The 23,959-nt window shown below is 46.9% G+C and overlaps 1 protein-coding gene across 1 annotated transcript; it reads right to left on the bottom strand.

Moving 5' to 3' along the window:
- Positions 1–42: 42 nt before the first annotated feature.
- On the bottom strand, positions 43–17,273 carry LOC135917836 (glutamate receptor 2-like). Its single transcript, XM_065451438.1, has 6 exons — positions 17,214–17,273; positions 14,367–14,528; positions 13,120–13,273; positions 10,326–10,498; positions 3,129–3,415; positions 43–2,345 (listed from the first exon to the last, which is right to left on the bottom strand). Exons 1-6 carry the CDS (start codon positions 17,271–17,273, stop codon positions 2,045–2,047), a joined length of 1,137 nt encoding a protein of 378 aa, XP_065307510.1. The 3' UTR covers positions 43–2,044.
- Positions 17,274–23,959: the final 6,686 nt, after the last annotated feature.

Here is a 23,959-nt window from a genome sequence, read left to right on the forward strand (position 1 = left end):
CTACCTTTATTGCGGTCAACAGGGAAATAAACCATTGTTTGAAAGATGGCCTAAGTGATTTTACCGGGAAGATAAAGACAGACTGGAGACCTTGAGCCCATGACGTCATAGCCGGCATTGATGGTTTAGAATAATTATGTGGATTGCGCGTGTAGCTAGTGAAATTAAGCGCTCATTTGTGTAGATAGATATTTACCTCTTCTGAACATTCGTTATGCTTTTTAGGCTATGAGACGGGAGAAATTGCAATGGTGACCCAGGCCACCGATTGTGTCAGGGTGTGAAAATGCGAACACTTTCAGCTGGTTCTTTCCGGGAGGAGTAGCAGATCGCTGTGTATTCAGTAATTCTGAAGTTGGCGACAACAACTGTCGTACCAAGTAAACTTCAGAATTCCTGAGGTAGTGTAACGTGCACACTGTAGTTACCGTTATGAATGATATTGCAGACTTTGAGCAACATTCCTAATACATTTAGCAGTGTCTATCGATAACATTGAACCCCAGTAACGCGTACTTGAAGCTCCGTCATATGCTCTGATAATAAATGCAGCTTTCGCCGCGTTTTTAACGTGAAAGATATGGACAAGTAGGCGATAAGAAACGGTGTCATCTTTCGGTTCGTGCAGCGCTCACGCAGAAAACAAGAAATGCACTGGACATGTGCTGTGTCCGGCATGCTGTGTCCGGCATGTCTTCGTCAGCGCTGCACAAACGGAAACATGAATGCGCACCAACTTTCTCAATTTACAATTTTAAAGGAATCGAACATTCGATCAAATAACTGTTATTTTTTGAAAATGCTAGAAAGACGCTGACGGAAACTGTGCGGAATGGCAAGGTCTCAGAGAAAAGTTTCATCAATCGAAACTGAAAGTGCATAGCGTAGTTTGCTGAATGGTGTGAGAGGTGTCCCAAGATCTATGTGCGAACGTTTTCTATACAAAGCAACTCTAAGCAACAACCCTGTAATAAAAATTAATATACCGTGGCTGTATTTTAGCTCTATATGCAGCTGTTGACAGAAACATTTGCTCGCTGTTTTCCCCTAGTAGAAAAAAAAATTTCGTGTTCTGTTCTGGCTTATGATAGGCATGCTCGTAAATGCCGCGATGTATTAGGAGATATATAATTCACATGCACCTCATGCACGTACGCGGCACACACCTGTGTGGCGTGCTGTAGAACACACAGAGTGTTTTGTTAACAGTGGCTGTTCAGTTGCACTGCCACACGATGCATTAAGCGCACCACAATGGAAGCATCGGGTCTCTTTTCTTTCACATGTTAAATTGCGAAAAAGAACGAGATGCACCAGTCGAAAAAGAGGATATGAAATTTCTGATGGAGCTACATAAGTTCTTGTCACATGGTGGGGCAATCTGCTGCCGAAACGACCTAAGCCTTATTTCTAATCAAGGGCAAGTTATGTTATATGGCAGAGGTGATGTTATTATTGCTAAAGACAATAAGCAATCACTTCTATATTACTGAGGGCATTCTAGTTGCCGAATCTTTAATTACAAATAGCAAAACTGTAATCTATCTATTTTATTGATTCTTCTGTGGACTCGGAAAGCGAAGCCCTTTTTTGGTTTGAGTCATTTTCGGCGGAGACATGCTAGTAGTGCAAAATAGAGAGTTGTTGTCTCGTCCATGTGCATATTACCCTTAACAGAATGTGAAGTTACCGGAATAGAGAGTATCGGCAGCAGCGCTGCTAGTGACGTCTTGTGACGCTCCAATCGCATGTTTAGCCACAACGACTTCAAAACGTTTTCCTGTTACGTGAGCGCCTTCGCAGAAGGCAGATAGAGAAAAAAAAGACTATCTTAACGATGGTGTCGCTCCCGACGTTTACAGCACCAGTTGCGTATAGTATGATAGGTCACTGCAGTAATAGTTGTGCTTCAAGTCTGGTTATATCTTCGGACCAAAGATGGAGGCAATAATGCTATAGCTCCATCCTACGTTCTCTCTAGCCCGCTGTTCGGTTGAGAGTATACGTTTAGAGACGGGTTCAAGCTATGACATTAGCGCACAATTTATGAGACCCTGCGGGATCGCGGAAGCAGCCTAATTTGTCGCCGGCGCCACCCGGTGGCGGCAACCTTCGGTGTTGTGCGGTTCATCATGCCCGGTACGCTGGTCTCGGCTAGGAAGGCGAGGGAGGAGGCAGTGACGCATGCGAGCCACAGCACAAACACGCCCATCAAGTCGTCGAAAGTCAGCGTCGACGCCTGCTCGGCACCCGAAGACGAAGAGCTTCCTCCGCAGCGGCCAATTTCGCCCATGGCAAGGCCCCACCAGTAATTGACCAGACCAGCTTCCAGAAGTCGCCGAATGCTGCGGGCAGTGGAAGTTCACTATTGACACTTTTGCATCTCGAAATCAATCATTCAATCATTTTGCTTGCGCCTATTTAAATAAATACTCAGAGAAACCACAGTTGAAAGTTGCCATTCGGTAATTTAAGGGAACCGCGCAGCCCCAATTGCAATGGTTTACAGCAGCACAGCGACATGAATACGCATTAAGACATCAATAAAAAAGTGCCAATATAACAAATATTGTAGCACGAGGTTGCAAAATTTCTGCGTTATCCCATTTTGCTAACCTATTATCTCGAGAAATCCCATTTCGACACAACTTGCGTGTACTCACTCTACGAATGATCATAGTCATTCTAATTACATTCACATCAACAGAAAAGCGTCTGCAGGTGATTTCAAATTGGCCCTCTTTTGTAGTGGTAGTAGCGGTAGCGGATATAGCAATAGTATTAGCAGTAGTAGCATGTTGTGTAAGAGGAACATCAGAAGAACGAAAAGAAGAGCGAACAGTAGGCTACAAATAAAGCTTGTTACGCCGAGGCACAGCTGAGATATTTACGTTACCTCTTACCATGCACCTACCGTACTTTAGCAAAAACTACTCGGTGCGGTAGCTTATAGCGGCTTTGTCGTTGCGCTGCTGAGTTCGAAGTCCAGATTTCGATTCCGGCCGCTTGGACCGCATTTTGATATGGGGGCAATGCAAATCTGTTCGTGCACCGTGCATTGGATGGACGTTAAAGAACACCAGGTGGCCGAAATGAGTTCGCAATGCCCAACCATGTCGAGAACGCACACTTTGTTGATGTTGTCGAACAGTTCCGGATTGATGTCCTTCCGAGCGAAGCTGTTGAGCGGATGGGACACCAGCCCCTCGCGGGCCAAGTAATACTCGGCGCCCACAAAATCCTGGCACTTGGACGACACCTGGAAGGTGAGCGAAGTGGCGTCGCTGATTATGGCCGCCCGGCCCTGGGCCACTTTCTCCAGCAGGGCCCTGCCGTAGAGCTCTGGCACGGGAACAGCGGTGGCCCGGTCCTCAACTATGCGGCCGAGTTTGCGCAGCGCGGGATTGGTCGAGTTCTGCGGAAACAGTGGCCGTCGCGGAACACGCATCAACTGGGAACTGCTCACGTGAATGTGCATTCGGACATGGAAACTTCGGTGCCAGTTAGACAGGTGCGCGTAAGGCCACGAGAAATCTTCTACGTAGTTATTTGTCGAAATCACGAATGCTGAACACTTAACGAAGCATTTATCCAATAGCTGTGTAAATATTCTATCGATGCCGAATATAGGTTTGAACTGCCATATGCACTTCCTCAGTTCACAATTGTAGTGCTTCATTACACTCCTAATCTCGTTTCACACAGGTGGCGCTGAGTGTACCATATTTGCGAAAATGCTCCAGATACTAAGTTATACCTATGTATGTGAGTGAGTGAGTGAGTGAGTGAGTGAGTGAGTGAGTGAGTGAGTGAGTGAGTGAGTGAGTGAGTGAGTGAGTGAGTGAGTGAGTGAGTGAGTGAGTGAGTGAGTGAGTGAGTGAGTGAGTGAGTGAGTGAGTGAGTGAGTGAGTGAGTGAGTGAGTGAGTGAGTGAGTGAGTGAGTGAGTGAGTGAGTGAGTGAGTGAGTGAGTGAGTGAGTGAGTGAGTGAGTGAAACAACTTTATTTGGTCCGCAATAGACGCGAGTAAACTCAACGTCACCTGGCTAGGCCCACTCGGGGACCATCAGATGAAACCTGACGGCCCTCTCGCGAGCCCACTGGACTGCCAGGATTTGAGAGGTCTGGTCCTGGGCCCTAATGAGCTTCATCATTTCCTCTTGAGTGAAAGGGGACCGGGAGAGGCGCAGCCCTACATGACATGCTCAAAGTCCGCATAACCACCACAGAGAGGGCAGTCCGGGCTTGGGAACCCTTCAGGGTACATTGTGTGCAGCGCCGCGGCGCTCGGGTAAGCCCCGCGGCGCTGCACACAATGTACCCCGAACGGTTCCCTATGAGACGAATTTACTTGAACGTCAGCTCTTCCTTCCGTCGAGGTTGCTGCCAATATGAGTAAGTAGGATACCTTGATGTCGTCCCGAACTGGTTCTACAAAAATAGGTGGAACATATCTGCAAAAAGTTTTGGCTAGCTTAGAGGAACTGATGTTCTACGATATCAAGAGTTCAAAGGGGGAAACTTTTGGCAAACATTTTTCTGCTTAAATAAATAGAACAGCAGTCCTCATTAAAACGCGAACTATATAGAACTTCATTACACATACTTTTTTTTTAATTTCTAAATGCGCACAAGTTATCTGGATCTGTGTTCTGGTAACAGAGCCATGGTTATCTGAAAAAGAGTTCAAAATGCCTGCACCAGTTATCCGGAACATTGCTTCACATTCATCTACCTGAAGTACATTTAAATATGTGAGGCGATGTGCCACATCGCCGCGTAATCGCTACAGATATCTGGAACACTGTTCCGGATAACAGCGGATATTTCGCTTGAATACAGCCTCACATATTTTATATTATTAGTAGTTAAAAAGGGGAAACAGTAACGTATAATACGTGGTTCTACATTTTTCGCCGTTATATGTCGAACACTGCACCATTAAAAAAGCAGGAAATATTTGAAGAAATTTTCCTCCGACAGCTCGAACCCAACAGAAAGCAGATTAAAGGTATCACAAAGGCGGCTACTGCAGCAGAAGGACGAGTAAAGGCTGGAGACCAGTTAAGAGACCCTTCGCGATAATCAAACTATGAGGAACCTTCTGACGGTACGTGGATGAAGTTATTGCGTGATGTGGCACGCTAAATATGCCTGGTAATTCCGCTAACAGTAAAGAACTGCGGTCATAAAACAGTACCATTTCCACTAATCTACGTTCTTACTGTACCGCGAAATTCGGCACAACCCTTCTCACGATAACCGTCAATGGTAATGTGCTTAGCAATAAAGCAGTATAGAGATCCAACGAATTGTATAAGAGTATCGAATGGAAGGTGAACAGGAAACCCGAAAACTGGAAGAAACCGTTATTTTTGCTCGAACCGGGGCTGAACAGGAACGTTACGAAATTTTCAATGCGGAACCAAGCGGAAGAAAAAAATGGTTTTCGGTTCAGGTTGGCCACCATCTCTGCAGCGTTTTATCCATGCTTTGAATGCATTTGTGGCTCAACTATGCTACACCTCATTTGCAAACACAAACCATCTTCCCGTTAGCACCGTTAATACCGTTAGTATGACTTTATGACTAGTACGTTAGTATGTCACAATGGAATGACCCCCTTTTAAGAAATACGCGACTATACCCACTTGATCCAACATTAAGTCTTCGAGTGTCATCACAGCTTCGCCCTGGAGACGCCGCGCTTTTGCATCGACTGTGGTTCGGCGTTGCCTTTACCAAAGCCTATGCGTTCCGCATTGGGATGACCGACAGCCCAACCTATGACCACTGCAGCCATGAAGAATCAATTGGCCATATTTTGTGCGCCTGCCCGCAGTACGGTCCACAGAGGGAATTCCTTCACCGTGAACTTGACCAACTGGACGACGTGCAAGCGCTATTGCGCTTTTTGCCATCTACCAGCCTTTGCGAACGCCTTTAACTGGACCCCCTTTGTGTGTGTGTCTCCATGTGTGCGTGTTTCTGTTTTTCTTTTTTTAGCGTTTTTCTCTCTGTCATCTTTCTAACCCCTATCCCACATCCCCTGTGTAGGGTAGCAAACCGGAGACTCATATCTGGTTAACCTCCGTGCCTTTCCTCTTCATTCTCTTTCTCTCTCTCTCTCTCTCTTCAGAATATTGAGTGAGGTGGCAAACTAGGCGTTTTGTTACCACAAGAATGTTCGAATCGCATCCGACGCGTGTAATCCTCAGACCATGTGGCGTGCAAGGCACCTGAGATAGTAGAGCACGAATACTTGTTGCTTGTTCCCTGTATGGCTGTGAACGGCAGGTTTTTTCGTTAGCGTCAACTGAGCAACAAGACATTAAGGGAAAACGCGATACTATACCATTGATTGTATATACCAGTCAAGCGAGTCATCAACACTCTCTTAGATTGTTCAGTAAGCACAGGCCTAAATTCAAGGTTGTGAGCGGGTCGCTTGGGCAAGAACGCGTATATAGCTGCATCCTAGCTATTGTCCTCATCATTGCTTCCCGATTCCCTATTTTCTCCTCTCCCCTTTCTGCCTGAGCAGAGTAGCAGGCTGCAGGATGTTATATATCTCCTCAAAATATTTTCTTCTCTCCCTCAATAAAACTTCACTTCATATATATTGCAGCATGTGTGTTGGATCTGCTTAGTTAACTTGAACTACATTTGGTATTAAGCACACAGCCACATACTTTCAGTGCAGCTTCGAAGCAGCGTTGAGCTCTTGCATAAATTTTCCTCTTTACCTGTGATTACTCTTCGGTTACGCTAATGAATTTGAACCGGTTCGAATCGGTTTCTCCCGTTTCCGGAGCTGAAGCGGAAGTGAACCATCTTCGGTGAACCGAAAGGAAAATCGGAACGAAGGAAGTTCCAGTTCGACTCTCTGAATGCCTCAGCCCAAACGCGCATGTGTGATGCGTGTGTGTGCTGCAGCGGTTCCCACTCGAGCTTCTCTATGAACACAGCGTTATTTAGCCACGCCATCGCAATGCCTGCGCGCGGCCTTTAAGTGCATGGAGCGACGGTGTTTGCGAACGATCAGAAAACCGTCACGCTGAAGCCAGGCTCCTCTCTAGCGCTTCTCTCTGTACACGCTGCGCCGTCTAGTGGCGCTGCCAGAAGTCCGCGCATGCCATCCGAAATCGGTTCAGGGGCGCACCGGTTAGCTAGCTAGCCCCACAACCAGGGGCACACACTAACGGACCCAAGTTTGCGAGAGGTTCATTAAACAGTGGCACATATTCAATGCATTCATTGCACAACAATCTCCAAGCCTGACCTGGTCGACCAGTGCGAACTCGTAGCCCGGGCCCGGAGGGCGATCCAAGCCAGAGAGTTCCTTGAATAAGGGACCCTCCCTCCTCGACGGACAAGTCCCTGCTTCAAATAAAGGTTTCATTCTCTCTCTCTCACAACGCGCTAAAGCGTTGGCGTGACAGACGTTCACTGAAGAGCGGAACGCGCCCAGTCAATTTCTCGCTCAGCTTGCTTGCTAAAGCATCGGGCTGCTGTATTTGAACAATCCTCGTGAGTTGTTTCGAGTCTTCCCTGCACGGGAGAAATTTAAAAGTTTTGTAATGGTACACGTGGCTGGTCGAAATCAGCATCATCATCAGCCTGGTTGCGCCCACTGCTGGGCAAAGGCGTCTCCCATACTTCTCCACTACCGCAGTCATGTACTAATTGTGGCCATGTTGCCCCTGCAAACTTCTTAATTTCATCCGCGCACTTTCTGCCACCCCCTGCTACGCTTTCCTTCTACCCGCCGTGGTTTCTCAGTGGCTATTGTGTTGGGCTGCTGAGCACGAGGTCGCGGGATCAAATCCCGATCACGGCGGCCTCATTTAGATGGAGGCGAAATGTGAAATCACCCTTGTACTTAGATTTAGATGCACGTTAGAGATCCCCAGGTGGTCGAAATTTCCGGAGTCCTCCACTACGGCGTGCTTCGTAATCAGAAAGAAAGTGGTTTTGGCACGTAAAACCCCATAATTTAATTTTAATTTTTATGCTTCCCTTCCCTGGGAATTCAGTCCGTAACCCTAATGACCATCGGTTATCTTCCCTCCTCATTACATGCCCTGCCCATGCCCATTCTTTTCTTGATTTCAGCTAAGATGTCATTTACTCGCGTTTGTTCCCTCACCCAATCGGCTCTTTTCTTATCCCTTAACGTTTCTTTCCATAGCCCGTTGCGTCACCCTCAATTTAGTCCATGTTTGCTGGAAAGCGGGCGGACGGACGGACGGAGTATGTGGCAATGTCAACACATGTGCGCCTCTTGAACGAACCTTTTTCACGCCGAGATAGGCCACTGTAGATGTGCAACTTGGTAGGTACCGCTGTTCAATGTGACTCTTTGGCGCCGCCTTGGAGCATTCGGTATGTGCCACTCTGTCTGTGTTGGTCTTCTTTGAGCCTCTTTGATCTCAACTGGGGTCACTGGGTGTGAGCCAGTAAGTGGGCGTTGTTCTTCAATGAACGTCTCTGACGCGAGCTTCGGCGACTACGTATGTCCCACTGCGAATGTGCCACTCTACAATGACAGAAGTTTACAGTAACTTCAGTATGTGCTAAGAGAATGAAGGCGAAAGCCTGTTTGCGTGAGACGAACATCAAGTTACTCGACTTGAATGCTTTACTTCCTATTACTTGTTTTCTGCCATCAAAGTTCGTCGGTTCAGGTGCCCTAATTAAATCTACCTTAATCAATTGTACCTTATATAACTTCGCCATAAGTAACGTGAAGTGTCGTAGGTCCGACTACCCCCTAAGATCGTGGGTTCAAGTGCAATAATTAACTCTATCCTTGTTAAATCTGCCCTAATTACCTTAATGCCGAAGGTCCTGGCTTCAACTCTCACCAATCTTGGTGCAATAGAAGTTCGATACCCAAACGGCGCAGTTAACTATGCCCTAATTAACTGCACCTTATATACATTCGCCCTACATAACACCAAAGGTCTGAGTTCGACTCCCACCAAAAGTAGAGGGATCAAGTGTCTTAATCAACTGTATTCTAATTAATTGTGACTCAAGTAACTTTGACTTAACACCAAAAGTTGTTTGTTCAACTTCCACCAAAGGTCAAGGGCTCGACTCCCACCAAAGGAAGTTGGTTGGTGTGGTCTAATTACTTGCCTTTTACTTACCTGAACCTGAATTACCATTGTCTTGATTAGAGGCAAAGTTCGAAGGTTCTACTTCCACCAAAGCTGGCGCGTTACAGTGCTTGAATGAACCATATTTTAATTAACTCGGCCTTAATTAACACCAAAGGTAGTGGGTTCGACTCCCACCAAAGTTCGAGAGTTCGATTCCCGCCAAAAGTCATGGGTTCGAGTGCCGTATTTACCTGTATCTTTGTCAACTGTGCCTTAATTAACTTCACCTTACATAACACCAAAGGTGGTTGGTTCGACTCCCACCGAGTGTCGTGGGTTTTGGTGCTACTCTTTGGTTGCACACAGTTTTAGCGCCACAACTCTGGACATCGGATTTTTCTACCCTTGAGCCATCTATTGCTTTCGCCTTAAAAAAAGGTCTCTTCAGTTCATCCGATGCTGCGCGCAGTCGAACCCACGTCTCGACAGACAGCTCAAGGAGAGCAACCCGATGACTTAACAGGTTGCGCCACGCGTGCACTGGCTATGTGCCCCTCTTCAATGAACCTCTCGCCGACTGGTCAAAGGCACCGACGCGCCGCGCTTCGCCTCTCGGAGGCCACGTGTGGACGTCTCGGCAGCTCCACAAGATGGCGCAGCGTGCCCAGAAAAAAGCCCGAGAGAGGAGCCCAGTTACCGGCACGGAGCGTTTCACCAAAGCACCAAAGGGCCGTCGTATTTCAGGGGACATGTGCAGGATTTGCGGCGGCGACGCGAAATAGCGGCGAGTGCTCTTAGAGAAATCTAGTACATGCTTCATACGTAACTCGTTTCCACGGTGACAATATGTTGTGTCTCTATGATGACTGAATGTAAACACACTGCCGTCGTCAGACATCATCCACATTCAAACGTTTCTGCCAAATGCTTGAAGTGGGACGACCCGTTCTGTTCAATACCGGTCGACTAACATTCCACCTTGTGGCTGTATAAAACCTCACAGGTAGAATACAGTAACACGTACGTTACCATTTCAATATGCCAACAGGGAGGACATATCGAATTTGCGAGTGCCATATTATAGCCGAGAAACATTGTCAGGCTCGGTATGATGGTGCAGTCACAAATGGGAAGCAAGGCCGGCCAAATGTCGGCAAAAGCGTGTGTATACTTACTGCTACGGTGGCAACATACGACGTTCCCCTCCACATATGGGGCACCGTATGCGGCCGACGTATGAGGTCTTCGGCGCTCTCGATCTTCTCCACCTCGGACTTGATCATGAGGCAAGCACGCATGTGGCCACAGAAGGCATTCATCAGCACCAGTGTGGCCAGCCACCAGACGGCACTCAGGATGCGCTGACCGCCACGCTGTGGAGGCTCCGCCGTGGCTGAACGATTTATGAAGCACTGTCGTCTCATAGTTATCTTTATAATTATCCTTATGTTCGCTTCGAATATTCAATGATAAACTGATGCTTTAGGAACACAGAGAAATTGAGCACCCGAGACATTTTCATACATCAGCCTTTCCACAGAAAGCCATTTGGTACCAAGCACAACAGAAGTTCCCATGGGAAATTATCGCAACCTTAAAATTGGACGCATGCGAATATTCGACATTCAGAATACTAATCGACTATTTTCTTCTTTTCAATTCATATTCTATTCGAAAATTCCGAATTCGAAGTTGTAGAATATCTATTCCTTTCGAATATGTAAGGGTTAAAAAACACATTGTAGTTTACAGGGAGACGGAATGGCGAATGTGAGAATTGTTTCGAATGATTGTGCTGCACTAGAGCAGCGTTTGTCCTGCATGGGAACTAGTTCCTGAAGCAAACTCACGGTGCAGATAACTTCCTGCTCAATAACTTGTAACCATTCAAAAACAATGACTCGCTGTTAGTCAGCCTGTATACGTATTTACTCCAAATTGTATATGGCCAGTCTGCCTACGGTTGCATTCTTTTAAAACAATAGGGGGTAATGTAGCATCACACTTCTCACCTTCAGCGAATACAACACTGTGCGCGTATGTGGTGACTTTCCGTTTTTTTTGTTTTATTACCGCCGTTCACATGTGGCCCAGTAAATGAAAAAGGTTCACTAGGGTTTACAAATTCCCCAATTGTCCGAACGTCTCGTTGTGAACAGTATTAGATGTATGTGTAAACACATATTAAGCCCCATTTCCTCTTTTACAAAGTGGACACCGCGCAGACATAAAATTTTAGGTTGCTTCGAAAACAAGAAAATATTTCTCTCCGATTTGATTCAAAAGTTTAGCTATTCGCACACCCTTACCCTAAATGTACCGATCAATATTGTGCAGTCATTACGACATCGTCTAGTTAAGCACTGATGCATACACATCAGTCTATAATGTTCGAATACAAGAAAGCAGTTTTCTCGAAGCTATCCTAAACTTTCTTAAATACTGGTAAAGCGAGCTGCCCTTCTACGATCTCTTAAATTTTTTAATTTCTTTTCGAATACTACTTATACAATTTTTAGGACACATTTGAGGGATCTCTCGCACGGGAACATTGAGATATGCAGAATAGTGCGCATTTGGGAGAGTTGGTTCAGGATTACGAGCTAAAAACAGCGCTAAACGACTGCACTGAGAGAGATACACAGATCACAGCAAAAAATGACGTCGTATTTTGGCAAGCAGGTCCCATCTTTTAAAGACAGCTTCCAGCAGCATTCATTGCAATGCAGTGACAATTGACTATCTCTAGCTTGTTCTTGAACATTGTTTGAGTGTTCGCGCATGCGGTCATGGATACACCTCTCCGTTCGACCGGTATAAAAACGCTTGCATGAAATAAGAATCGTGAACCACAAAGTCACAACAGTAAACACAAACCTCTGCCTGTGCCGCTTTTTTACAAATTCTTTTGTTCTTGGCCATCGGATTGACTTGGTAGCACAGACTAGCTAACTTATTTCGGGCAGTGAACAACAACCTACTGCCTGCCTGGTGGCAACCTTTTTGAGATTATGCGGCGTGGTCGCCCTCATATGCAGCAGTCTGGCCGTGTGCGCATATGGGATAACTGCAACCATTTGCCGGGAGAGATTCTCACATTGAGCGGGGGTGGATTGCTTGCTTTTAAGGCCTGTAGCGAGGCTTTCAGCTCTCAGGTTTCTCATTGCCGTTTTTGACGAGCATCGTTGGAATACTCGCAGCAGACCTTAAAAGCAAGCCGTCGACATCCGCTCAACCTGAGAATCACTCGCGGCAAATGCTTGCGGTCTGGCGTTGCGTGTTTAACGTTGCGTGTATTTGCGATCTTAGGCGACTGCAAAAGGAAAGCTGCCGAAAAAGAAAACGCAAACAGGGTCAAGGGAATGCCTAATTGCCTGTTGCTTAGCGTGCCCCGTTTTAGGTACACATCGCTTTTCTTAAGTTTAGAATAACCTTGAAATGTAAGGAACTGAGATGCGAGTGATCAAAAAAATGTGGCAGTCCGTCAATGATGTGCGCGTCTAATGTGTGCCCCTCTCTAATGGTGTACACATCAAGTTCATCACTCATTACATTCCACCTTTTACATTTCACGCAGGTTTCTCACAAAGAGGCAAAGTCCTCTTTGCATTTAGTTCAATAGACAGTGCGCAAACTTCATATTATTCCCAATTTAGCGACGATACCATTTTCGCTGCATCACTTCACGACAGAGAGGAAAACATCGGAGCGCATGGGGGGGGGGGGGGGGGGGGCACTGTTACCGCTCGTATTGCCGTCGCTGTTTCCACACAAGGACCAAGAACTTACGCAAAACCCGGGCAAATGAATATTTTTTTTAGACTGACGATTCCTTAGTTCGCCTACCTCTGTTGGTCTTGCTATGTCGCCATCTTACTGTGGCTCCTTGTTCCGGCGTGTCATTTTTTCGACTTCACACCCATTAGATTAGGAGGATGTAACATGGAATTTCAGTTAAATACAGGACATGGCGTTTCCGCTTTGAGAAAAATGGAAAGGTGTCCAATTTCTCACCTTCAAGGAAAAGGTTCTCCACGTACATCCACGTGGCATCGCCGATACTCCTCACGAAATCAGTGGTCTTTTGCGACATGTAGGCTTGCACGTGATTGAGCAAAGCTGTCACCACGGATACGATAACTAAAGCTACGCTCAGGAACATCCACACCTGCGATGACAAACAGGTGAATCAGATGTGGAACAGCTCTGCGGACAATTATTGCAAGCCTAAGGCTTAAGCAGAAGTTATGAACTTAAACAAGGTCTTCATAACTCTGAAGCAAAATATGTTAAAATTCTAAACAAAACAACACTGCTGAATTTAGCGCCATCGCTCTACATAAAAACTGTTAAAACTGCCGCAAAATACCATCTGGCGCCAATTTCATGACTGCGTCTTTTCCGTAGGGTACGCTTAGTGGCTACGGGACTGGATCTACGGTACCTATGAACCCTTGCTATTACAGCAATGACAAAAAGCCATGTCGTTGACCTCCAACTAGGTCGCGTTATCTCTAGCAACAGCAGCAGGTGGCCTCATGAAAAAAGTTCAGTGGCCAAACTGTGGGACATTCCAGTTTGAGCCCATTACAGCATGTCCCGCCCATGCATTGTATACACTGCCAAACTATCACGACGAGAACTGAGAACAATAATTTTCGCATGCACGGCCATCGATCTAGCTATGTCTAGCGTACTCTCCCCATCTTCTGAGGCTCCTTGTTTTTGTCTTATGTCGTTCTATCTCTTTCGACATTACGGCGCCCTATGGCAAATCAGGTCCCGCCTTCACAGGTGAGTTTGTGCGCTGGAGGATCTCATAGGAAAGGCGATAGTCAATAACCTTAAAGTTGCCCCGCCATGAAAAAAAAATGTAGTTAATAGGAAGTGGATGTTCGGCGAATTCAACCTTAGCTTAGCCAACGGACTAGTTTGCTCTACTCGGGGGTCAGCAGACTGTGAAGCTGGATAGCGCAAAGCGGAAAATAGTCATCTACGGTGTGAACACATACTTCACGTAGGTTATTTGGAAAAGCTCATGCATTTTTATACAGAAGACTATGCGCCCAACGCAAAAGTGTGACGGCATATTTTGCAAGCTGCCATGATGTTATGCTTACAGCCAAGAGCAGTGACAATAAATCGCGTTACGCCGCCGCACTATCAACCCGTCTCGGTCCTTTTATCTCCTCTTGGTTTCAAGAAATCTTCCACGCAGCTTAAACTAAAGAAGGCTGGCCGTCTTCCTCACGAATACTCGCCATCCAGTCAAAAGCCATGATATATCCAAAGACGCTGCTGTCTTGCGCGGTCTTGCGACCGGCCAGGATTCGCAGTTCCTCCATGTAGAAGACTGTCGAAGGTCTGGCGATCTCGAGGCGCTCTGAGGCCGGAAAAAACGGGCCCATGGCCAGGTCGCTTTCCTGGGGCACAAAAAAAATACAGGGTTAAAAATTTAACGTATCCGATGAGGTGGAATTTAAATGGAGCGAAGCTTTGTGTGAGCGCATGGAGACCCAAAACACACACACATACACACAAGCGCGAGCACTGAGCCTTTATACGGAGTTGCTGGCTACTGGCGAGCGCGACCGACGCCTTGAACGCGCGAAGGTCTTGGAAGCAGCATGCGCGTAGGTACGTAGTGCAATTCTGGCCTATTCTATCCGCAAAAAGCGTTTACTTCCTCACTGCCGTGCAGTCACGGATGCGTGAAAGTGAGGTTCTTTCGTGTCTCTGTCACCCGCACGGCTAGCGCCGATGTGGGCACAGACGTGATGATATATTGACATCCCCTTTGAAACAGGGTGAAGACAGTCGCCTTAGCCTGCCTCAGTCAATGAGGTATGCTCCACATGCTTTTCATTGTAGGATTCTTGTACACACCTCCCCAATCCCCCTTCAATTCCTCAAGACTTCTCTACCTTGTACCGGTACCTATGCCTGTAACGATTCCAGTCTTATCAACTTGCTCTCAACCATTCTTCCATCAACACTCGAAACATCTGTTGTCTCCACTACTGACGGGTTGATGTTTCCGTCCGTTTTAAATCCAAGCGCTTCTGGGACGCGTACGTTAGCTACCTGCATAACTGGATGTATTCCTTCGCATTGAAATAGTATGTGCTCAGTGGTTTCCAGACCTTTGTTATATGATACACACGCCTCATCTTGTTGCGAGTATTTGCTCAAGTATGTTTTTATCCTTAGTTGTCCTTAGCCTCAAAGAGAAGGGCACTTCCCTTTGTGTTATCCTACAGATGTTCCCTTCTAATTTCTTTATTCTCAGTCTTTTAAATCTTTATGGCCGGTATTTTCATCGTTTAAATGTAGCCAATTCACTGTCGCTGTTTCTCTAAATTTATTTTTGATGACTCCAAGTTGTCTATTTACACTTTGAATTACCATGTACTTGGTTGCTAAATTTATTGACCTCTTCGCCCACTTTGTGTCCAGACTTTCAAGTACAGATACTTGTGCACTTTAGCCACTTATTTATTTTGATCCATGTTCCTGAGCGTATTTTTTTCTCAGAAGTTATATTGCTCTGCGCTTCTGTGATTTCAAACGAGGTTACACTCATGTCACCTTGCCCTGCATCATTCGTGGTTTTTTCCGTGGGCTTCCCACGGAAAACCCGCCAGGATATTCGATTTTAAGCGGAGAACGATATTTAGTAATGTTAGCGCCGGCACCGTTACTTCTTTCCAGATTTCACGTGCCACATCAAATGTATACTGGCGCCAAGGGGGTGTGCGTATTATTATTTTGGCATACCGCTTCCTCTTGATGTTACTATTATCTTAGTGGGTGATTCAGTAAGTCTTTCTTTTGATTACGCATTTGTCTAAGTATTTATATTGCTTTACTATGGGTATGACTTGCTGTTGAATTGATTACTCGCCTCTTCATCAAAGATTAAAATTCCCGTTTTCTCTGTGCAAACCTTAAGGCCTAAATTTGTTGTGGCGTTGCCACACATAATCGCAAGCGTCTGTACATCTCTTTCATTGTCCTCTAATGGCACTATGTCGTTCTCAAACATTAGTCGGGGAACCTTTTGTTGCGTCATTTCTCCATCACGCATGTAGGATAAATCAAACCTCAATTCACTGTATTTAAGGCAGAAAGCTGGGCTACTTGGTGGTTATTCGTATAAGGGGACATCGTACTAGCGCGTAGAAGAGGACATGGGCAGGAACATCAAAAAGACACAACGAACGCTAAACATAAACTGGCTTTATTCTCCGTGGGACATAAATATATATGCAAAAAAGACACGTGCTACTAGATCAGTGCCTAAAGCGCATGCACAATGGCACCTTATTGTGCAAGAATTTTACTTCTTTTGCCGTCAAAGATATATACGTTAGGTTTGCTGACGCAAGCTTGTTTTTGCCGATGAATAAGGAAAGCCTTCCTTAAGGAATAAGGAAAGCTTCAAGGAAGGAAGGTAAGGCAGGCTAAGGAAGGAGATATAATAAAGTGTTTCTTTCCTGATTTCGTTGTTTCCTCTTCAGTAGTTACTCCAGGCAGGTTTCTTTTCCATTGCCGCTACGCATGAGATTATTCCAGCCTCTCTGACTTTCCGCTTGACGTTCTTTGTTGCTGTGTTGCCCACCCGAGAGGCCGCATACTCGCTGGCTCTTTTCCTCCACTGTGAATCAATGTTTTTTCCTCTACAGATACCTCCACACTCTCCCAGCCCGCTTACGTTCTTCCGTGTTCCTCAATCGCTTTTCATAATCAATTTTGCTGTGCATTTCCGTCACTTCAAAACTAGTCAAGCCCATATCACCCTGCACAGCTTCATTTGTAGTCTTCCCGTGAGCGTCCAATGCTAAGCGTCTCGCTGACCTTTGGTTCCCATGGAGTCCCGATTGTACCCCTCATTTCAAGCGAACAACCACATTTCCGAAATTAAGTCGTGGAAGCATTCCACCTTTTCAGATACCCCGGAGTACCTCGTAGCTATTGTATCCCCATAGCGTTCAATGCTTTATTATGGCTGCATTTCTCTTCCCCTTCGCTGTTATCATTTTTTCCTGTGTTTCCATATATCTATTGGCTTCGTTTATCCATATACAAAGGCATTTATATTCTCTTACCCGAGGTGTTCTCTGGCCCGCTATTGCCACTGTCTGTTCACCGTTTTCAGTGAATACCATAACACCTGATACTCTAACACCAGTCAAACCTGAGTTCTTTCCTTCCTGTCCACAGATACTAGCCAGACGTTGCGAATAACTTTTCTTGTTAGCTAGCGGCACAATGTCGTCCGCATAAAATAGACCTGGAAGCTGCTGCTCTACTACTGTTCCGGCCTGTCTGCTCACTGGATGCGTGGAGGCGATCGCCATCTGGTGGTGTTGCAAGGAACCCAGTGGCGCCCGCTGACCACAACTTCACTCAGATTGGTTCGCCTATTCAGAAAGGCACTAGCCAGACCGCAGCCGCGGTAGCGAAGCCCAGCGACGTTCGCAAAAAAAAAACTGCTCTGCGAATAAACTTTTGAGCTCACAGCTGACGTCACAGCTGTACCACCTGCGCGACAGGAGTCGCATCGCCCGTATGACTTCTCATGAGCTTTTAAAATGGGCAACTGGGGAAGATGATTTGACGTTATCTGGTGGTATTGCAAGGATCCCAGCGTTGGTAAGGTTTGTGAGTGGTATACGCTGACTAACAGTCCCAGGGTTAGTTGTAGTAGACGAGAAAAGGGTGCCTCGGTAGGTCAATTGGTAATAGCGTCGTACGCGTATCCCACCTGTGACCAGTTGTTTCTCATCGACTGTCATTTACATGTATTTATTGTTTGTGTAATTCAATGAATAAGCACGAGCAATTCTCCTTATGTTGTCCTTGGTGTTTTTCTTAGTAGGCTCATTATAACGCACACACACACACACACACACACACACACACACACACACACACACATATATATATATATATATATATATATATATATATATATATATATATATATATATATATATCGCCACATATGCAGGAAAGAGACGACGAACTTTTTGGAAATAGGACCTGTTTACTTGACGTTTTCGGCTGTAGGCTAGCCGAAAACGTTTAATAAACGTGCCTTCCTTCCAAAAAGCTCGTTGTCTCGTTCCCGCACGTATATATATATATATATAAATATATATATATGCGCATGATGTGAAAAAACATGGGTTGAAGTCCTGCAATACCGTCGGCTTGCGAGGGGGCGAAATGTAAAAACTCTCGGGTACTGCAATATTGGCGCCCTAGACGACTCCCCAACTACGGCAGCTTGTCTCATAGTATATTCGCAGTTTTCTTTCGCGAAAAACTGCGCATGTTATTTTCCTTTTGAGCACCTAGACGTTTTCTAAAAGTAGTGTTCAAATATGTCAATCAATTTGTCACGAGCAGGAGTAAATACAGCGGATGAATTGTTACGAGAGTGCTACGCATCGTTCGCGAAGCAGTAACAGGCACTACATTCACCATGATGGCTTTTGCGCTTCAGCACCTGAACGAATAGATCTTCTACTCACCTTGACACGTTCAGTGAAATTCATAAAACAAATGCTTTCTGTAAATATACCAAAAGCCAGCTGGGCACCGGTTGGTGCTTTTGCCACAATACATACCACGACTTTTTACGGTTCGGTACCAAGAGAAAACTCCGCAACACGGCAGACGGTTTACTGTAGCATGGATAGATATTCCAAAATTACGTGGCGTGGGCTGTAGGTTGATTATTAGAATTAGACGTCCTGTGAGCGAAAGTGACACATTAAACGGGACGGACAACAGCGGAGCGCTACCATCAACTAGTTGGTAGCAGAGTTGTCAGTATCTCTTTTTTTTCATCTTCTTCATCGCGGTGCCCATTCCTCTCCCGGCATGTTTATTTCTGGATATCCATATATGTGAAGAGAAGGCTCACGTTGCGATGTAGCATGCCCATGCATCCAGTCCAGGAGCCGTCAGCCTGTGGACTGCCCGTGGTCACCTCCGGAGGCAGTCCAATAGTGTAACTGCGGAGTTGCAGTATGCTGAACTTGCAGTTCGAGTATTGAAAACTTTCTTGGATCACATCAGTTCGTAAGAGCAGGTGCAAATAAATCGTTCTCAAGTACATATGCGTAAAGAAGGCGGCCGAAGGTAACCAACCTTAACTAAAAAAAAAAGCTTGGGCCATTCAAACCTTGCTTGTTTGCTGTACTTTCGGAAAGCTCAGAAAACACGTTTTATGTACACCTTTCTAGTCCATGCCTGACGCAACTTTCGACAGACCCACATGCTTTTCGCCTGTCATGGTGTCTGAACTTTGCAACATGAAGACCATGAGGATATCTTAAATAGGATAACTGAAAACCTGTGGGCAAAACAACATCTTCGGGAACGTCAATTAAGAATTCGCGAAAAGTGCGGCCGCAAATCTGCACTCACTTGAAGTGCAGCGCCTGGACCAGAGCGTTGAAAATATTTCCCACTGTACCATTCAGGATGTACTTGCCGTTAGCGCCACGCTCCAGATTCGTATGTGGGCTGTACTGCACAGAAATATTATGGTGGGAAGAAGAGAATGATAATCGGTGCAAACTGGCTACAAAAATAGAAAGCTATATAGGGGCACAGGACGACCAACAAAGAATGCGCGATGGCGATGCTCCCGGCGAAAGTTTACTTCGCATCTACAGCAAAGCCAAATGACAACTTCATATCCAGATAAAAGGTGGCAGATTGTCGATACATTCCTGGAGGAAGGGGAGTTACAGTAGCTGAGTCACGGCGCTCCGCCGTTTTTGAGAATTAAGTAACGTGTCATCGCTTTCGTCCGATACTTTATATTTTTTTAACCCGTGAGTATTATGAATTTCTCAAAAGGCAAGTTAAACCGCATCATCCTGGTCAGGATGCAGTCGTTTTTGCTTTGATCCCAGGCACATAAATAATTGTGCAATCAAACAATAAGGGCCAGGTAGAGCGCATGGAGATGCGCTTATGCCGAATCATGAGCTCATAGTCATCAAGCGGCACTCTTCTTTTTACTGGTATTGCAGAAATTGTGCTGGCGTTGAAATGAATCATGTTCTCGTGCGAAAAGTCTTTGCGGAAATTTAATAACCACTGAACGTTTCTTGCGCAGGCAAGGCAGAACGCCTGTCGAATGTATGAATCTTTTAGGTTCGTCCCTAGTAGTTAATCATTGTGTCTAGTGCCAGCCAACAAGAAGGACGGGATTTCAATCATGACTCATGGGCATTTCTTCTCAAAGGCTCACGAAGCCATTCCAAGCAAGCTTACGCAACATAAAATGGTACCTTAAAGGGACACTTGAGACAAATTCTAAGTCGAGCTAAAGTAATAGATTAGTGCCCGAGAATCTCTAAGGCGTCAATATTATCGCGAACAGAGTCTTAATAATCGAGAAATCGAGATAAATGCTGGACATGATTAGAGACTCCTGCGGAACATTCAATCACTTCCCCGATGACAAAAGCACTGCTGAGGTAAAATCTGTCACTAGTGCTCAACTACTCGATTGCAAGAAAACATCCTCATTATGTATTATAAGATGAAATAAAATGATACGTGTCCAGTCCCATTTCATGTTTAGGAAACAGAACTCATTGCAATTTCCGTTGACAATGACGCGGACAGTTGAAATGTTTCGTATTCGGTCGATTGTGCGCCCCCCGCGCTTTCGCGTTTTGATACTGTATGAGCCCCTAGTGCTGCGCTGGTTTTGCTGGCTCACGAAACTTGCACAAACTGCAAGTAGCAGAAAATTCAACTTCCATGTCATGTCACGGGATGCCCGAATGGTCTACGCCACTTGACCAAAAAGTAGCTGCAGCTGCGAATACGCCGCTCCGTCTTGGTTCTGTGCCACCATCTGGTGGGCGACGTTTTACTCATCGACGAAAGCAAAGGGCGCTGATGGCGTATGCTACGTCACCACTGCTCCAATTTGGTGGCGGGAGGTTTAACTTTTGAAAAGGGTATTCGGACCCTTCAGATACAATTTTCTCGTAAACAAAGTCTTTTCTTGGTACAAAATTAGCATTGCGAGGTTTCTGGAACGGTATTCAAACAGTCCACGTCGACTTGGTAGTTGCCTTTAGTGTCCCTCTAAGCTAAAGTTCAAGCAAAAGCCATTTAAATGTGAAAAACATTAGATTAGGATAGGAATAACTTTTTAATGCCAGCAACCAACAGTTTGACGCGTCATCACGTTCACCAAGCGTACGTCCCAGTATTATGCCCTACTCTGCACTGCCTCAGTTCGGCCCGTTTGTGGTGCGTCGTGGGGCTTGTGTTTTTCAAGAGCACGCGGGGCCTGCTGGATGGCCCATAACTGAGTGTCCCCGTCTATAGAGTGCACTGCACTTTGAAGTTCGGGCGGGTATGCCCAAGAGGTAGCTTCGGTGGGGAACCTGGCACATGCCCACATTATGTGCCATTGGTCCTCTGGACCTGCTGCAGAAACTTCGCACACACCACTTGTATAGAGTTCTAGGTGAAGCACCTGTAGTACTGCCGGGCGAGGAGTGACCCAATCTGTATCTGCCTTAAGATGACGGCCTCCTCCCGACAGAGTTCCGGTAGGGGAGGCGGCATTGCCCTTCGAGCTAAGCGGTAACACTTCGTAACTTCGCCATAACTGGTCACTCGGTCCTTGGCTTTGCACCACCACACGGAACGGTCACTCTCGGGGGCGCGGAGGGTAAGCGCTCGCGCCGCCGAATGGGTCGTCTCGTTGTGGCTTGGTGAGGATGCATACTCCCCGGCGTACGCCGGCAACCACTTGATACGGATGGTGCTGCCCCGATCTTGGAGCTTGAGCTTGCCGATGATGGTGGCCCCCGGCACGCATACTCGCCCTTTGGCAAAGTTGCCCATGGCGTTCCTCAAGTGGCTGAACACGGTGCAACACTTGGCGTCGGATATCGCCACACCGATGGTAGCCTCATCGGCATCTGTGGCGTCCGTGCATAACACGCTCACTGTTATTGTCGTGGTGCCAGTAGCCGCCGCAACGACCACTGCCGCGTAGCCTTCTCGCTTGCATTCCGCTGTGTCCACGTACCGAGCATGCGGGTATTGGGCGTGTTGTTCGGTGAGGGCCTTGGCCTCGGCCTGCCGCCGTTCTTGGGTTTACTCGGGGTGCATGCTTTTTGGGATGGCGTCCACTTGGATGTAGGCCCACGCCTCCTCGTTGATCTCCCATGGTTGCCGGCTGGAAGCTTAGGGGTTGTAACGCAGGGACGTCAGTCTACTGCGGCACGGCTTGGTGGTAGAGAGACACTCCATTTGCGCAGTGAGCAGCGCCTCGGCTATTTCTTCTAGGGGGGTATGGACGCCGAGCTGCAGTAGCCGAGCCGTACTCGCAGTCTCCATTAAGCCCAGCGCCGTCTTCTAAGCCCATCTGATCAGCGTGTTGATCTCGGATCAGTTACCTGCCAGTTGAGGGAGGCCGCAACGTAGGTGATGTGTCTGATCCCGAACGACTGGGCACGGCGCACGAGACAGTCCTCACGCATGCCTGCCCGTCGTGTCGAGACTCGGTGTATGACCCGGATGGCGTCCATTGCCTTGGTAGTAAGCTTGTTGATGGTCTCGTCGTTGCGGTCGTTCTTGTTTAGCAGCAGGCCCAGGGCCCTCATCTTGGGAACTACGGGTATGCATTGCCCCGACGCAGTCATGATTTTCATGTGATCCCACTCCCGAGGGGGAGCGCGTTTCCGTCCTGGTCGTAGCAATGTAAGGACGAACGGCTCAGATTTGGTGGGCGAGCACATTAGGCAAGTGCCGTAAAGGTGCTGTTCGATGGCAGTAACCGCCGCTTGAAAGCTGTTGCACAATGCTGGCATCGGTGCCACCGGCCGCCCAAAGGGTAATGTCAGCGCAAGTCGTATGCCGGGCGCCGGTCGCCGCTACTGCCCTCACTATCACCATTGTGACGAAGTTAAAGCGCAATGGCGAGATGATCGAGCCCTGCGCGGTACCCATGCTGCCGAGCTTGCGTTCGGAAAGCTTGAGGTCTCCGGCGTGCAGTTCCACTGTGTGGTTGGTGAAGAAGTCTTGGATGTAATTCTAGCTCGTTACCCACATGTTGAGTCTTGATGCTTTTGCTAAAATGGCCGAATGTTTGACTTTCTCGAATTCGCTTTGTCATTCGAGCCCCAGATTTACTTTGCTGTCTTGTGTCTCATTGTCGATGATTTCTTGTTTGAGTTGTAGCATGTTTTCTCGTGTGCTGAGTGTGTGCCGGAAGCCGATCATCGTGTACGGATAGAGGCCTTCCTTCTCCAGGTATTCCTGCCACCGGTTGGCTACCACGTGGTTCAGCACCTTGCCCACGCCGGACGTGAGCGAGATGGGACGCAGGTTGCCGATGTACGGTGGTCTGCCGAGTTTCGGGATCAGGATCGTTCCTGCCGCTTTCCACTATTGGGAGAGGAGAGCTTGCCCAAATGCCAGCATTCGTTGAAGTAACGGATTAGGGCCTCGATCAATACATCGTCCAGTTTGCGTATGATCTTGTTGTTAACGAGATCAAGGCTGGCTGATGAGCGAGTGTTGAACTCGTGCATCATTACCCGTACCTCTGACACCGTAATGTCGCGGTCGAGCCACGCGTAGGGCAGCCTCCCGTACGGCGGGTGTGTTTCCGTCGGCGTGTCTGGCAGATACTTGGCGTCCAGGTTCTTGATAACAGTGTCTTTTCCCTGTTGTAGTGTGAGGATGTGCATCAGTTGGCCCACGTAATCGCGCTGGTGTGGCTTTGTCTTACTTTCGTTTAGGAGGTGCCAAAATAGATTTCCGGCACAACCGCAATGCAGTTCCCTGTCAGCTC

Source organism: Dermacentor albipictus, chromosome 2 (assembly GCF_038994185.2).
Source record: "Dermacentor albipictus isolate Rhodes 1998 colony chromosome 2, USDA_Dalb.pri_finalv2, whole genome shotgun sequence".
In the NCBI taxonomy this organism is placed as follows: Eukaryota; Metazoa; Arthropoda; class Arachnida; order Ixodida; family Ixodidae; genus Dermacentor; species Dermacentor albipictus.

Excerpts from the sequence above, each read along its gene's own strand:
- LOC135917836 (XM_065451438.1), bottom strand. The coding sequence starts at position 17,273 with ATGGTATTCACTGAAAACGGTGAACAGACAGTGGCAATAGCGGGCCAG. Across the intron at positions 13,274-14,366 it reads TCATGGCTTTTGACTGGATG|GTGTGGATGTTCCTGAGCGT; the intron begins GCGAGTATTCGT and ends TTGTCATCGCAG. Across the intron at positions 10,499-13,119 it reads GGAGAACCTTTTCCTTGAAG|CCACGGCGGAGCCTCCACAG; the intron begins GTGAGAAATTGG and ends TAAATCGTTCAG.